Source organism: Cornus florida, unplaced genomic scaffold (assembly GCF_030987335.1).
Source record: "Cornus florida cultivar Cherokee Brave unplaced genomic scaffold, ASM3098733v1 CherokeeBrave_3.0.0_Hap2_Chr11, whole genome shotgun sequence".
NCBI classification, from domain to species: domain Eukaryota; kingdom Viridiplantae; phylum Streptophyta; class Magnoliopsida; order Cornales; family Cornaceae; genus Cornus; species Cornus florida.
Genome location: NW_026775581.1, coordinates 28,497,112 through 28,513,746, shown reverse-complemented (window position 1 = coordinate 28,513,746; position 16,635 = coordinate 28,497,112). Strand labels below are relative to the sequence as shown.

Genomic DNA, 16,635 nt, shown 5'->3' with positions numbered 1-16,635 from the left:
ATTTCACAGTTAATGGATAATTGAAATAATGGTAGTTTTTTAAAACAACTATTTTTTCAATTAATTTTAGGATAAGATCTAAAAACTATAACTAAAAGGGTATATTGCTCCATGCATATATATAAATAACAGTATCTATATTATTATCAAGAGTACTCGTAATATTTCAGTCCAATAATACATAATATTAAAAAAATATATTTATTTAATTTAATAAAATAAAATCTAATTAAAGAATGAAATATACAAGGAAATCTAATTAGAAAAGGAATATATAATGAAAGGAAATTTATTTATTTAATTTAATAAAAGAAAATCTAATTAAAGAATGAAATATAAAAGGAAATCTAATTAGAAAAGGAAATATATAATAAAAGGAAATCTAATTTGAAAAGGAAATATATAATATAAAAAAATCTAATTAGAAAAGGAAACACATTAATATATAATGTTTACAAAATTATTTATTCAGTTAATGTAATATATAATATTAAAAAATCTAATTAGAGAATGAAACACATTAATATATAATATTTCAATCCAATAATACATAATATTAAAAAATATATTTATTTAATTTAATAAAATAAAATCTAATTAAAGAATAAAATAAAAAAGGAAACCTAATTAGAAAAGAAAATATATAATGAAAGGAAATTTATTTATTTAATTTAGTAAAAGGAAATCTAATTAAAGAATGAAATATAAAAGGAAATCTAATTAGAAAAGGAAATATATAACAAAAGGAAATTTAATTACAGAAGAAAATATATAATAAAAAAATATAAATAGAAAGGGAAACATATTAATATATAATATTTACAAAATTATTTATTTAGTTAATGTAATATATAATATAAAAAATCTAATTAGAGAAGGAAACACATTAATATATAATATAAAAATTATTTATTTAATTCAATAAAAGGAAATCTAATTAGAGAAGGAAATATATAATATTAAAAAACTTATTTATTTAGTTAATAATAATATAGGTAGTAGGAAATACTTAAATTCAATAAAAGGAAAGTTAATTAGAGAAAGAAATAAACAATATTAAAAAATATAATTAGAGACGGAAACACATTATTGAATTTCAATATTTTAGTACATTAATATATGATTTTTAAAAATTAGTTATTTAATTCAGCAAAAGGAAATATAATTAGAGAAATAAATATATACAGTAATACTAAAAAACTTATTTATTTAGTTAATAATAATATAGGTAATAGGAAAAGAAAATCTAATTAGAGAAGGAAATATGCAATATTAAAAAATCTAATTAGCGAAGGAAACACATATTATAGTTATAATAGGATTTCAAATAAATCAAGTCAAGCCGAATTAGCATTTGTTTAGACTCTTCTCATTTTTTTTGTGGTGTTATATTGGGTTGTGTTTGTAAAAGTTATTCTCAAGTTTAGTACGGGTTATTCATGAGTAAGCTTGGCTCAATTTGTAAGCTTGTGAAACATGTTAAATTAGAAATAAGAATAAATAGGCAAGTTCATGAACGAGTTTATATATGTCCGGCTATTTGAGCTTGAGATTTGGACTTTGGTATGAACCTTGATATTAATGGATAAAAATTCGAATTTAGGTTGATATGCTCCCTATCAACTTTATTTTATGTCCATACTTTCTTGTGCAGTTCATGTGCACATAGTGATTATATACTTTATATCATGAATTCACTTGTAATTTTGTGATTTGAACGGTGCAAAAAAATTTGTGAAAGGTTAAATAGAACACAAAATCCAGCGAGGTGAATAAGTTTAACCTACAATTTTTATCCAATTTTGAAATTATATTAATTTTAGTCCAATTAAAATAATCACACGCAAAACAGTAAATAAAGTGAAATAAAGTAAGAGATGCACAGAGGCTTAACCGTCTTGAGTGATCATGAAAGTATTCATTATTTCAAAGCAAAGTTTTACCAATCATGTCTTAGGCTCACACATTATATTCTACCAAGAAGTAGTTGTTGCACACACTCTATCCTACCAAGAACCAGTTGTTGAGCACTTCAAGCTTATGCAGATTTCGGCTTACTCCTCAATCTTTGCAAAAGGGTTGCTAGAACAACACGACTTCTCCACGAACATTCTATCCCCTTCTTAAAGCAACTGAATCCACGTTCCTTGTAATCACGAAGATAAAAGGAGAAAAATAAATCATGCTTTCTGATAGAATGAATATGATCTTCAATAAACTTTAAACGCCGATCAAATTGAAAAACTATCTTAAAATCAATCTAGTGAATCATGTGTACTCTCAAGTAAAAGAAAAAATATAGAAAAATCTATGGTGATTTCCTCCCAGTGGAAAATACTCACGGTCTCTCTCTTACTCTTGAAAAATAAAATCGCTACGCACATATCTTCATCAGGAAGTTAGGAGAGTATTTATATAGGAAAGACTTTTAAAAACATTGTAGAAGTTTTTTAAAAGTTCGATTTAAAAAAAAGTTCGAGGCAATCTAGACAAGTCCAACTGGTTGCCAAAATTACGACCGCGGGACTTTGTAGAAGTCCATAGGACCGGTCAACAAAATTCTGGTTGATGTTTATTTGCAAATTTTGAAAATTTATTTTAAAACCCTAATTTTTGTGTCCCTGCCAAACTTAAACACATGTGCAAAGTGTCCTCACTTCACATGCATGTTCTTGATGATGTTCACAACAAATCGACAGTATCTTGCACTTCTTGTACAACTCCAACAATCGAGACTCAAATCTAAACAAATATAACAACTCGATCGACACGTTTTAACAATGAAATTAGCCAATATAAAATAAAGTCCCTCACAGTAATGTGTTTGGCAGGTTGAAGGGAATGAGGGAGGAAAAACTAGAGGGACTTATTAATTTTCCGTCATTGGGTACAGGGGTGAAGCATCCAAGGTGAGTAAGCAGTGCGTAACGGGTGTATCTCGTGTTGGCAATATCATAGAACACATGTAATATTCAATTGCATAATAAATTTATCTGTGATAGGGAGTATTATTAATTGAATACTGAATACAAAGCATAACGAATTTACCTATCATAATTTGAATTAATATATCTGTGATATATTATATTCTGCATGCAATAGAATAAAAAAATTGTGTGGAGTTCATCCAAAAGTCAGAATAAGCCGTAAAGTGGGAACCGATCTATTGACCACCCTCTAGGTCATATCTCAAGATCCTGTTCCCTGCGTTCTTGATTACTAACTACAATCTCACTTGAGGCCCCTTTAGTTATACTAATCCTGAGCTATTGAGAAAATTTTTATCATCATAAAGTCACAAACTAAATTATTTAAAAAAAAAAATCACAATATTTTATCTCATACTTTATTTTTGCAGCTATTCACTCAAGGACCTAACATTCACAAATGGTGGGTTTAAGTTACCATCGCCAATTCATTGTTAAACTTATATTGTGATATACCTTGACCAAGAGAAATAAAAAAACAAATTATTTAAAAGAAAGGAAGAAAATCTATTAAAATATCAGGCCCAAAAAAAGTAGTTAGAACTATTTTATACATTTAGTTAGAATAATTTTTAGAAAATATGAATTTTAACATTTATTTAAAACTACTATTTATATCATAATTAAGAATTATTTAAATAAAAAATTATAACCCCTTAAACTTTAATCTCTTTACTCTTATAATCTTTACTTGTTACTAATGAATGTGAAAAAATGACAACATATTTGGCTTCATACATATTTAAAATTTTAATTAATGAAACAAGTTGCTGATTAATTATTTGTAAAAATAAATAATTATTTTGATAAATTTTTAATTAAGATTCTAAAATAACTTTTGACCACATGTTTGGCCTTGTGACAGACAGATAGAAGCTCTCATAGGTAGGTCCCAGATTTAAACTTAGGCAGCCAATCTCCTTTCTAAATAAGGGTGACCTGGACGCTGGTTTTGGGCGATGGGTGAGTCAATAAATTCAATACCCGTCTCGACTGCCATTCTACCTGTAGTGATGACAAAAATTTCATGAGACAAAGGTACACACGGAGAAGGACAGATAGTGAAGACTATGATGTAGTTAAAAAAATAAAACATATATAATAAAATTACATTTTTCAGAAACACAAACATGCAAATAAAAATTACGTGGTTCTTTATACATCACAAGATTCCACAAGGATGGTCATGTGATTTGATAATTCAGTTTACAACAACATACAAACAATGCATCTAAATCACCATTAATAACTATCACTGGCTTTAAGAGTAATTGGATTGAGAATTCGAGGTGTTTTCCCGGTTTAGGCGCTTCTTTCTGTATCTCCATGCCACTTGAATGCGCGCCGCTGCAACGCCTCGCCAATAGGGTGATTCATACCTGCCATGTAGCACACAATACATTAAATAAATAATTCTGTCTATGATACTGCCTTGCTATGTTACATGGACTCTTCCAAAGTAGGTAAAGTACCCGTGTTTGACACATATATTTTGGATTTCGAACATGGGTATGAAATATGTGTCCGACACTTTTGGTTGGACATGCACCTAAAACATATATCTAATAATTCTATTTTATTATATTATTACTTCAAATGAGTGAAAAAGTCTCTTTTGGTCGCCATATTACATATAAACACTATTTTACTTTAAAGAATAAATAAAAACATTAAACAAAATGAATATTTAGCAGTGTCCATGTGTCGTTTTTATTTGGGATTTGACATGTCCAATGTGTGGATAAATATACCCGTATTTGACACATATACCCAAGTCTTCATGTAACATAGGGGCCTTGATAGAAAATTGAACTCATAGACACTAGTAATGGTGTTCGCTTTGTTGATTTCAAGGTATGCCAAAAGTTCCAGACCTTCAGCATCAACAATGATATAGGCTGCGAATGTAGTGTATTCATGAAAATGGAAAATTTATGCATGGAATGCAATGAGCCAATAAAACTAATGGGACATCAATCCACAATCTTTTAGTTTGAATCTTGAGATGCCTATTTGAATAGGGAGTAGCAATGAAACCAATAAAACTGTCCACACGGACAGATGATCACTCACAATAGGAGAGTCAGGGTTACAAGTTGGATTAAACTGAACACAGCAGTCGTCAACATGTTGGACAGATCACCAAGTAAAGAGCTGCATTTCTATTATGAAAGAGTTCAAACCAATCTAAGGGTGTGCAAGAATGTGTTAAGTCAAGAACATTTATTTCAGCAATAATAGATGTCATGACCGTGTCACTAGCATTGTCAGACGTACTATGAAAGCAATATTGTATAAAATTTCATGACACGGAGTGTGCTGGATAAAATGTGAAGCTCATACATTTCAAGTTCCCCAAAGTAGGAGCAACAAACGAATAGCGTGCAGGCCTAGTTCTAAGCATGCTGGTATTTCACTGTGCGGATTAAATAAATCAGCAACTTCATTGGCATTGCTCTTTGTGCCATGGTTTTTTCATGCAAGCAACATTAAATATACAGCACACCTAGTGATACGAAATCCTGAAATATTATTCCCTACATGGGGGTCCTATACTACTGATTCATTGTATCAGACCCAGGTTGAGATACATATTCCCATAAAAAGCATTCCCCGTTGATGTGTAAATGTGGCAAGTAGGCAAAGTTCCAGAACCATTGATGGACAGGTGAGGAGGAAAATTTTAGCCCAATAAATAAAATTAGTTTAGCAACTTTGTACATGGAAACATGGCCAACAAAAGTGATGAAATTGATCTATACAATGGTTAGAAAGAAAAATTGATACAATTTCAAAAACATGAAAACTTTCGTCTAATGGGAAAAGAAGAAAGAAACATAATAAATAAATAAAAGGTAGCGATAATTGTAGATAAAAATTCAGAGGAGGAAGCTAAGAAAGGTGAAGCGGAGAGAAGTGCATCTATAGATCATTGTCTGATGTTAGATCACATGGCATGTGTTAAAGGGAAAGAATGGGAACGGGGCTATAAATGTGCCTGTGCCTTATGGTATTGAATGATAGGCTACTAAGAGAATTGATTAGGCCACAGTGTGTGCTAGAAAAAATTTCACGGCCAAGTATTTAGAGCCGTTATATGACAACCATTACATCCTGTTGGAATCCACATTTTATTTTGTCCCCATAAATCCAGGTCCTGTGATTAGTGGATCATGGTTAATTAGGAATTTTAATTTATTTGACTTTATTTTATTCCTTTATTGTAGCTGTAATTGGTAAATATAAATGCAAGTGCTTGCACTCAATTAGAGGCAAGCAATTGCACAATTTTTTTGGTTCGCTTTTTGGTATCAGAGCCTTACACACTCCTCTTCAAACCACTCGCCGGCACCACCCACCTCTCTTAACACCTTCGCCTGCTGCCCTAAACCCCACCCCACCTCTGCCCTCTTCCCTAAGCTTCAGTGATTCCCCCCTTGGGAGTCCAGCCTACATGTGAATCCCTTGGGAGTGTTTTATCTTTGGTTCGAACCCCTCTTTCAAGGAATTTTTTCAGCGAATAGCTGTGACGTGCTATGATATTCTACCATTTATTGATGATTTTGGGCTACCGGTGAGTTTAGTAGCATCTTTGTGACCTTCTATCGTGTCTCCGGTAACTGGGTTGTTGGTGTTTGCAACGATTTTTTTGTCCGAGAAATTTGTGTCCTTTTTTTATGGGTGACTCTAGTGAAAAAGGTAAGTGAGGTAGTTGTTGCTCCCTGTCCTGATGTCTGTTTCTCAACATACCCACCTTAACGGGTTACAAGTGTGTTATTGAATGGGCGTAATTTTGCATCATGGTCTCGTTCCTTTTGTCTCAATCTTGGTGCGAAAGGCAAGACGAGTTGGATATTGGGAAAGAAAAAGAATTGTGATGTTGATGACCCTAAATTTGCTACATGGGAATGGACAACTGCACGATTCTAGGATGGCTATTTAATTCTATGGAAGAGCGACTTTACAATATGCTAATGTACCATGACAGGGTATACAATCTTTGGACTGCTCTGACCCAGATGTATGCGCGCATTGATTCCCAGATCTTTGAGTTGTATGGGGAAATATCCTGAGCAGACCAGGAACTTTAGGGACTATCTGTAGCAGAATTTTTTGGGTATTTACAATCTCGTTGGAAGGAGTTGGCTCAGTATGAACCCCTAAGTGATTTTCCACCGGATGCTACCTCAATTGTTGTTACTCAAACCGAAGATGGGGAGGCGAAGATTTTTCTTTTGCTCTAATACCAAAAAGAAGTAGTTTTGGGTGTTGGCTTACTCAAATCGAGAGCCAAGAGCTATATTTATATACAAGAATATGATACAAAGAAAGGAAACCAAATCAAAGAAAAACATTAAATATGCCAAAATCTACGTGATCTCATGATTACAGGGATCTTATCTACGTGATCCCACGATAATAGGGATCTTACATAAAAACCCCTAATAAAAGGCTGAAAACAACTAATAAAAATAATAATAACACAGATATTTCAACACTCCCCCTCAAGCTGGAGTGAAGATATCAATCAAGCCCAGCTTGGTAATCGAGGAATGAAGCAAAGATGGACCAACGGATTTGGTGAACACATCTGCCGACTGATTAGAGGACCGAACAAAGCATGGCTTGATAATTCCCGAACGAACCTTCTCTCTGATAAAATGAATGTCCACCTCTATATGTTTAGTCCTCTCATAAAGAACAGAATCTGAAGCAAGCATGGTGGCTGACTATTATTACAAAACAAGTCTGAGTACTATTTTTCACTTAGCCCTAGCTCCTCCAAGAAAGATCGAAACCAAAGAATCTCACAAGTATCCTAGGCTATGGCACGATACTCAGCCTCTGCTGAAGCTCTGGAAACTACAGGTTGTTTATTATTTTCCAGGATATAAGATGATCTCCATAGAAAGTACAGAAGGGAGATGTGGAATGCCTGTCAGTCTTGGACCCAGCATAGTCTGCATCACTGAAACAAGATAACCCAAACCTACCTGCTAGAAGAATAGAATAATCCAAGTCCGAGATAGGACTTAAGATATCGAAGAATATGATATACCGCATGTGATGTTTCTCATTTTTTCCATTTTTCGGGTATTTTTCGATTTTTCTGATTTATTTATTTTTGCGCCTCGTTTTGTGTGCCACACCCCGGTTAGCGTGCCACGTAAGTTCCGAGAGTGGTTTGGGAAATTTCTTCGAGTTTAGAACTCTTGGAAATCTATTTGGGGTCAATTGATATTTTTCGGGATTTTGGTCCTAGAGGTCCCGTGTGGGTCTCGCACCCGGATTTTTTTATGCTCGGGGATACTTTTGGGATCATTGCACTCCGTTGTTTTTATTTAATGCATATTTATCTGATTGGGTGCTTATGTGTATAACTATATCATGTTTTAGGGTTCTTTTGCTATAAAGGAGACATTTTGGATATTTTGAGGTCAAATGGGTTACATGAGGACTATATGATGCATTTTTCTGCTTCTTTTCTTCCTCCATCATCCGAAGCTTTCTCTCTCTCTATAAAATCATAGCTTTTGAAGCTTGATTTCACCATTTTTCTTTTAGATTTGGACTTTGCCATTTAAGGCAAAGTTAACAAGCACGAAGAGAGTAGCAAGTTGATCGGAACGAATTTTCAATTTGGTGACCTTGGAAATTAAAAAATTTGAGGATTTTTAGGCTTTTCTTTTCTTTTGAGGTGGGGGTTTCCAAACCGCAATTCCTTGGTTTTTTGTGAGTTATTTTCCCATTTTTGTGTTAGAGCATGCTTAAGTTATGATTTTGAAGCATGACATCTATGTTTTATGTGATAAAATGTGTTGAATTACATGTTATGTGAGTTATTGTGAAAATAGACGTTTAATTGATACTGTACTATGACTTGCTTGTTTAAAATGCCATGTTTGATAAATTGAGAGTATGATAAATTGTGGTGTTAATTATTTTTCAAAGCATGCAAATATGATTGTGGTTTAAATGTATGAGTTTTCATAGCATTGAAATGCATGTAGCATTCATGCATTGACATTAGGCAAGATATGGGAATTTGATTTTCAAATGAAAAACAATTGATTTTGGGAAAGGTTTTGAAAAGAAAGGTTTTGAAAGATGTTTGCGAAAACCGGACGACAAGGAGTTGCCTTGTGTCCGTGGCGTTAGTGGAACCTAGAGGGAACTAGGGAGACTGCCCTAGCGTGGTTGAGTTACCTAGGCCCCAAATGAAGCTAAGGAGTTACCTTAGGTTAGGGATAGTTAGCCAATCCTTCTCTTGTGGCGCCATGGAGTTTCCACGGGCTGAGTTGCATTAACGATTTGATAGTTGTTGTGATTGGTAAAGGTTTTGGAAATAAGGAGCAACATTTCATTGCATGGGCATTGCATAGCATGCATTCATTATGCTTGGATTGTATGTGGAGGAGTACGTTGATTTATTTTCCCTAAAATATGCATGATCCCTTTTCCTTATACTCCGTTCTTTGTTTGGATTCACGGGATCATTAAGGAGTGTGTTTTAGGCACCTCTTACTGAGCCGTTGTGCTCACCCCTTCATTATTATTTTCAGGTCACAGGAAAGAAGTGGTGGACGACGTTCCTCCACAAGCTTAGGTGGAACTAGAGTGATTGTCTTTGACATCTTTTGTAATCAAATCCTATTTTTGTAAAGCCTTGGCACATAATATGTATAGGCCTTGTAAATTGTGGGATTGTTAATGTAACCATATTCTTTTGGACCATATTTGGATGTATTATAGCATGGAAACGTATTTTGAACTCATTTAATGTATGACTCATTTTATCACCACTGTATGTGTGTTTTGTGAATGTTGTTGGGACATGTTTATACCATAGTTGAGCTCACAAATGAGCCCAGATGTTTTCTTGGCCTTAGGTATCACAGACTTGCATATTTTGCTGCTCCCAAGGCCTGTTGGCTGGCTGGTGAGGCATGCCAGCCGGCCGACAGTGCACTTTAGGCGCAGACAAAGAGTTGCATTTCCAGTTTCATCGTTTCGGTCAGCTGACCAACACAATCAGCCAATTGATACTGTTGTTTCGGCCGGCCGATGTAAGGCTGTCAGCCGACCGACGCAGTCCAGCCCACGTAACCCGGTAACCCTATCCAATTAATGATGTTATGGCGCACAGTATAGCATAGTATGACGTTTTGATAATATTTCGACCTTAGAAATGACCGTAATGCACTTAGAGGACCTCGGGTTCGGGTAAGGACCCAGATAATGATCCGGACCCCCAGGTTTGAATCGTTACACCGCATCCATAAGAGTTGTATGAGGAGCATGCATAAACTGATTCACAATACTAACCGCAAAAGCCAAATCAGGACGGGTGTTGGTACGATAAATCAATCTTCCAACCAAACGCTGATACTGCGAGAGATCATAAAGGAGATCTCCAGACTCAGCCGAGATCTTCAGATTAGGATCTATAGTAATGGAAGCAAGTTTACACCCAAGCATACTCATGTCTAGAAGAAGATCCAAGACATACTTCCTTTGCGATAAAGAGATACCCAGATTAGATCTAGCAACCTCAATTCCCAAGAAATATCTGGGCTGCCCAAGGTCTTTCACATCAAAAGCTTTAGCCAATTGAAGCTTAACTTGAGCTATACCCTGCTCAGACTTAGCAACCTCAATTCCCATGAAATATCTGAGCTGCCCAAGGTCTTTCACATCAAAAACTTTAACCAATTGAAGCTTTACTTTAGTAATCCCAGGGATGCCATTGCCAGTAATGATGATATCATCAACATAGACAAGAATAATGATACATCGACCATTGGATGAACGGTGGATAAAACATGTATGGTTAGAATGGCATCTAACAAACTCCATGGTTAGAATTACATCACTGAAGCGGCTGAACCAAGCTCTAGGAGATTGTTTTAACCCAAACAAAGACTTCCACAATCGACAGACCTTTCTAGCATACTCCCCCTTAGCCCGAAAACTGGGTGGAGGATCCATATTAAGAAGAACACCATTAAGGAAAGCATTCTTCACATCAAGCTGATGAAGAGACCAATTGTAAGAGGCAGCCAGGGAGACAAGCAAACGAACTGAGGTCAATTTAGCCAATGGAGCGAAGGTATCGTTAAAGTCTTTACCAGGCTTTGGCCACCAAATGGGCCTTATACCGATCAATAGAGCCATCAGCCAGATATTTCACATTGAATATCCATTTGCAACCAAGTCTTTTCACCAGGAGGGAGAGATACAAGCTCCCATGTTTCATTTTGCTGTAAGGCATCCATTTCTACCATTATAGCAAATATCCAATTGGGATTCCGGGAGCCCCAGAGACATTTATGGGAATGGAAATGGAATCAAGTTTGCCTAGAAAGGCTCGGTTAGACCCTGAAAGATCATCATAAGAGATATACTGTGAACTATGATGATCAGTATTACAAGCGAATCCAAATCGAGCAGGGGGTTTGCGGTCCTGAGTGGGATACCGAGGCTCAGGAATAGGGTCAGGTAAATGTAAAGGAGAGAGAGGAGATGTACCTGAACCTATATCTGAGGAGGATGAAGGCAGTGGAGGCGGAGCACAAGGACGGCGAGAATACACCTGCAAAGGGTGAGGAAACCACAATAGAAGACTCTTCTTGAAAAATAAGAAGAGGACGAGCAAGAGGAGAAGCCTTTTGATCGGGTGTAGAAGTTTCTTGCAAGATAGAATTAGAACAATAAAAAGGGGTATGCTAATGAAAGGTGACATCAAGAGAGTGATACATGTGTTTGTGTAGAGCAATTGTAACACCGGTAACCTTTTGACATTGAAGAGTATCCTAAAAAGATACATTTAATGGCCTTGTAATCAAGTTTAGTACGAGAAGGGCTACGATTCTGAACAAAACATGTACATCCAAACATCCGAGGCATGATGGAAAAAAGAGTAATATCAGGCTGAAGCACTTGTAAGGGGGCTTACCATTTAATACTTTACTGGGGGTACGATTAATAAGAAAAGTAGCTGTAGAACCGCCATGTGCCAGTATGACTTTGGCACATTCATACCACTTAAAAGACATCAAACAACTAACATCAGTTGATGGTTTTTACGCTCTGCCACACCATTTGTTTAGGGGTACATGGACAAGTAAGTTGACAAAGAATACCTAATTGGTTAAGTTGAGACCGAAACTCATTGGAAACATATTCACGACCATTGTTAGACCTAATATTCCTAACAATAGTTTTATATTGAGTTTTGATCATTTGGAGGAATTGAGTGAACAAGGGAAAAACTTCAGATTTCTTTTTAAGTAAATATACCAATGTGCAGCGGGAATAATCATCAATGAATGTGACATAATAACTATTGAAGATTTAATGGAGGAATCAGTGGAGGAAAATCTTATAGTAATTGATATTGTTTCATATCATTGAAGATTTGGTGTTACTAGAGGAATCAGTGGAGAAAAATCCTCTTTGTTTCCTATTTTCTAATTCTTTCCACTCTCATAATTTCTTCTCCTATATAAAGGAGTCTCCACCATTGTATTGTCCATGAATTGAGAGAGTATTATAAAAGATGTAGCCATTTGGGCTCTTTGTGTCGTGAATGTAAGCCTTAGTAGCTGAACCATGTAAGATCTGTGTGTTCTACTTGTTTTATTTATCTATTTGCTTCTGTTTTATGCTTTGCAACATGGTATCAGAGCCTAATTTCTCTTCCTAAGTTTGTACCCCTATTTTGGAGTATTCCCTTAGCATCTGAAATGTTGCTAAGGGATTTTCGGCGTTATTTGTGACTTGTTTGGGCTGCAGGTTTGTTCGGTAGTAACGTTCTTCACTTTTGCTGTGCCTCCGACAGCTTTTATTGAGTTGTTTGGGTTGCCGGTGTGTTCGGTAGCATTCTCTTCGTCTTTACCGTGTTTCCGGTAGTTTTTATCGACTTGTTTGGGTTGCTGGTGTGTTCGGTAGCATTGTCCTCGCCTTTGCTGTGCCTCCGGTAGTTTTTTGTTGACTTGTTTGGGCTGTCGATGTGTTCGGTAGCATTGTTCTTCGTCTTCTCTCCTCTCTTCTCTCTTCATCATTCACAGTTGTTGTTACTCGTCATCTCAATGGCAAGTAGGGCATTCATGCTCCAACTTGAGGGGGAGTATTGAAGATTTAATGGACGAATCAGTGGAGGAAAATCTTTCAGTAATTGATGTTGTTTCCTATTATTGAAGATTTGGTGTTATTAAAGGAATCAGTTGGAGAACAATCCTCCTTGTTTCCTATTTTCTAATTCTTTCCATTCTCATAATTTCTTCTCCTATATAAAGGAGCCTCCACCACTGTATTGTATATGAATTGAGAGAGTATTATAAAAGATGTAGCCCTTTGGGCTCTTTGTGTCATGGATGTAAGCTCTATTGGCTGAACCACGTAAGTAAGATCTGTGTGTTCTACTAGTTTTATTCATTTATTCGCTTCCGTTTTATGCTTCGCAACAATAACAATGCCCCGTAAAGGCAATAACAAGAGAAGGACTCCACACATCAGAATGTATAAGATCAAACATACTAGGTGCAAGATGCAAATGAGAAATATAATTGGTTCTAGAATGTTTAGAAAGCTCACAAATCTCACATTGAAACTTATTATCCTTACACACCATTATTAATGAAGGGAAAAGTAGACATAAATACTGAAAGTTTACATGCCCAAGGTGAGCATGCCATGAATTTAAAGTCTGAAAAAGAAAAATCATAAGACATAAAAACTGGAAGAACAGAGGCTTGAAGCAAGTGGAGGAGGTGTCGATGGAGGATTCCTAAAGTAGTAGAGGCCATCGTGCTCATATCCCCTACCAAAAATCCTCTTCAAACACACGTCCTGTAAAACACAGTAATGAGGAAAGAAAATCACTGCACAGTTTAGTGATTTGGCAAGTTTGCTAACAGATAGAAGATTAAATGCAAAGTTAGGAACATGAAGAACATATGGCAAAATAATATCAGGGGATAGATGAACATCTCCTTTACTACGAATAATGGTGGTTGACCCATCGGCTAAACTAACATCTTGATTAACAGGGGTAACGGGAAAAGAAAATAATGACAACTCACCAGTCATGTGATTATTGGCTCCGGAATCCAGAACCCAAGTAGGTTTTCCCGCTTTAACATGAAAAGCAAGAGGAGTACCTATAGCTATAGTAGCCGTGGGAATAGAAGAGGTAGATAAAGCTTTTGAATTGCTCCTGAACCTAACCAATCTGGGACTGTAATTGAAAAGATGGTCTGGGAGGAGTTGAAGCAGGAGGGACAACAATCTGTGGAGTAGTATACCCACCAATAGTATCGGCTACTGTGGTAGTGCGGCCACGGCTAGAAGGACGATTACGAGAAAATTTCTGCTTTAGCTCGGGATGAAGCTTAAAGCAACGATACTTTACATGACTCGTGACTCCACAATGTTGACAAATAACCTTTCCCTCTGAAAGTATAGAATTAGTAGCAAGAGCCATCTGATGAACTGGAGTCTCTGGTAAAGCTACTGGCTGAGAGATCTGACGTCTATGCTCTTCATAGTCAATAATAGCGAAGGCATCATATAAATCAGGTATAGGAGAGGTGTTTATGATCTGAGTTCTAAGAGCATCATACTCAGATCGTAAACCTATAAAAAACTAGTAGGTATGCGCGGTTGCAGCTTCTTCAGAGAAATCGAAGAGAGGTTCATACTGTGCTAATCCTTCCCACCTAGACTGGAGGTACCCAAAATACTCTAATACTGACAGCTTGAGTGTGTCCTGAGATGCATGAGCAATCTCTTGATAGAGTTCAAAGATACGAACGTCATTGCAGGAATGGGCATACATCTTGTTAAGGGCTTTCTATAGACGAAATACGAAAGTGTGAAACATAAACATATTATAGACATGCTCCTCCATTGAGTTGAAGATCCAACCTAAAATTGTGCACTTGTCCATGTCCCATGCAATATATTTAGTATCCGTCTTTTCTGGTTCCTTGACTAGACCAAAAGCTAACCAGTTTTCCCTTTCCCTCCAGTATAGAGTTAAAGAGAACGGGACCAAGATACAAAGTTGAGCCCATTCAAGAGCATACTAGTAACCCACTATGCTGGAGTATGATGTGCCGAAGATAAAGTATGTTGGACCGAGGATAAAGTCTCCTTTTGGGTACTAGAATCAGTCATAGTACTAAAATAAGGCTGGTCCACACGTCAAAGTAGGAGGAAAGGGAAAAAAATAAGGCCGGAAAAATCGGCACTTTCCTCCAAATATGCTGCCAAACAAACACCGGTAACCCACAAAGAAAAAAAAAACACCAGAAGGACCCTTAGGTCATAAAAAACCTAAGAGAATTCTCCTAAAAAAGGAGTCAAAAATAGAGGGTTACCCAAGGAGTCAGGCACAAGGGCTGGGAGGAGATGGAGGTGCATCGGAGGTGAGGGAAAATGGAGAGAGGGAGAGAGAAGGTGGAGGCGTTGGGGAGGAAGATGGGGAGGCGAAGGTTTTTGTTTTGCTCTGATACAAAAGAAGAAGTTTTGAGTTTTGGCTTACTCAAACTGAGAACCAAGATCTATATTTATATACAAGAATAGGGTACAATGAAAGGAAACCAAATTAAAGAAAGACATAAAATATGCCAAAATCTACGGGATTCCATGATTATGGGGATCTTATCTACGTGATCCCATGATTATAGGGATCTTACATAAACATCTAATAAAAGGCTAAAAACAGCTAATAAAAATAAAAATAAAAATAAAAAAGATATCTTAACACTCCCCCTCAAGCTGGAGTGAAGATATCAATCAAGCCCAGCTTAGTAATCGAGGCTTGAAGCAAAGATGGACCAACAGATTTGGTGAACACATTGGCCGACTGATTAGAGGAACGAACAAAGCACAGCTTGATAATTCCTAAACGAACCTTCTCTCTGATAAAATGAATGTCCACCTCTATATGTTTAGTCCTCTCGTGAAGAACAGAATCTGAAGCAAGCATAATGGCTGACTTATTATCACAAAACAAGTCTGAGGACTGTTCTTCACCTAGCCCTAGCTCCTCCAAGAAAGATCGAAGCCAGAGAATCTCACAAGTACCCTGAGCCATGGCACGATACTTAGCCTCTGCTGAAGATTTCGAAACTACATGTTATTTCTTACTTTTCTAGGATATAAGATGGTCTCCATAGAAAGTACAGAAGCCAGATGTGGAACGTTAATCAGTCTTGGACCCAGCATAGTCTGCATCATTGAAACAGGATAGCCCAACTTGCTTGCTCGAAGAATAGAATAATCTATGTCCAGGACAGGACTTACGATATCGAAGAATATGATATACTGCATCCATATGAGTTGTACGAGGAGCATGCATAAACTGGCTCACAACACTAACTGCAAAAGCCAAATCAGGACGGGTGTTGGTAAGATAAATCAATCTTCCTACCAAGCGCTGATACTGCGAGGGATTAGAAAGGAAATCTCCGGACTCAGTCGAGATCTTCAAATTAAGATCCATATGAGTGGAAGCAGGTTTACACCCAAGTATACCCGCGTCTCGAAGAAGATCCAAGACATACTTCCTTTGCGATAAGGAGATACCCTGCTTAGATCTAGTAACCTCAATTCCTAAGAAATGTCTGAGCTGCCTAAGGTC

The 16,635-nt window shown here is 36.3% G+C and overlaps 1 protein-coding gene across 4 annotated transcripts in view; it reads right to left on the bottom strand.

Moving 5' to 3' along the window:
• Positions 1-4,063: 4,063 nt before the first annotated feature.
• The window catches only part of LOC132287084 (probable cyclic nucleotide-gated ion channel 20, chloroplastic), a 148,288-nt gene continuing 135,716 nt past the window's right edge, over positions 4,064-16,635 (bottom strand). For all 4 annotated transcript variants that reach the window (XM_059789579.1, XM_059789578.1, XM_059789577.1 and 1 more), the window contains one exon: positions 4,064-4,366. In XM_059789579.1, coding sequence (XP_059645562.1) covers positions 4,290-4,366 — 77 coding nt within the window. In that variant the 3' untranslated portion in view covers positions 4,064-4,289. The remainder of the gene's footprint in view (positions 4,367-16,635) is intronic.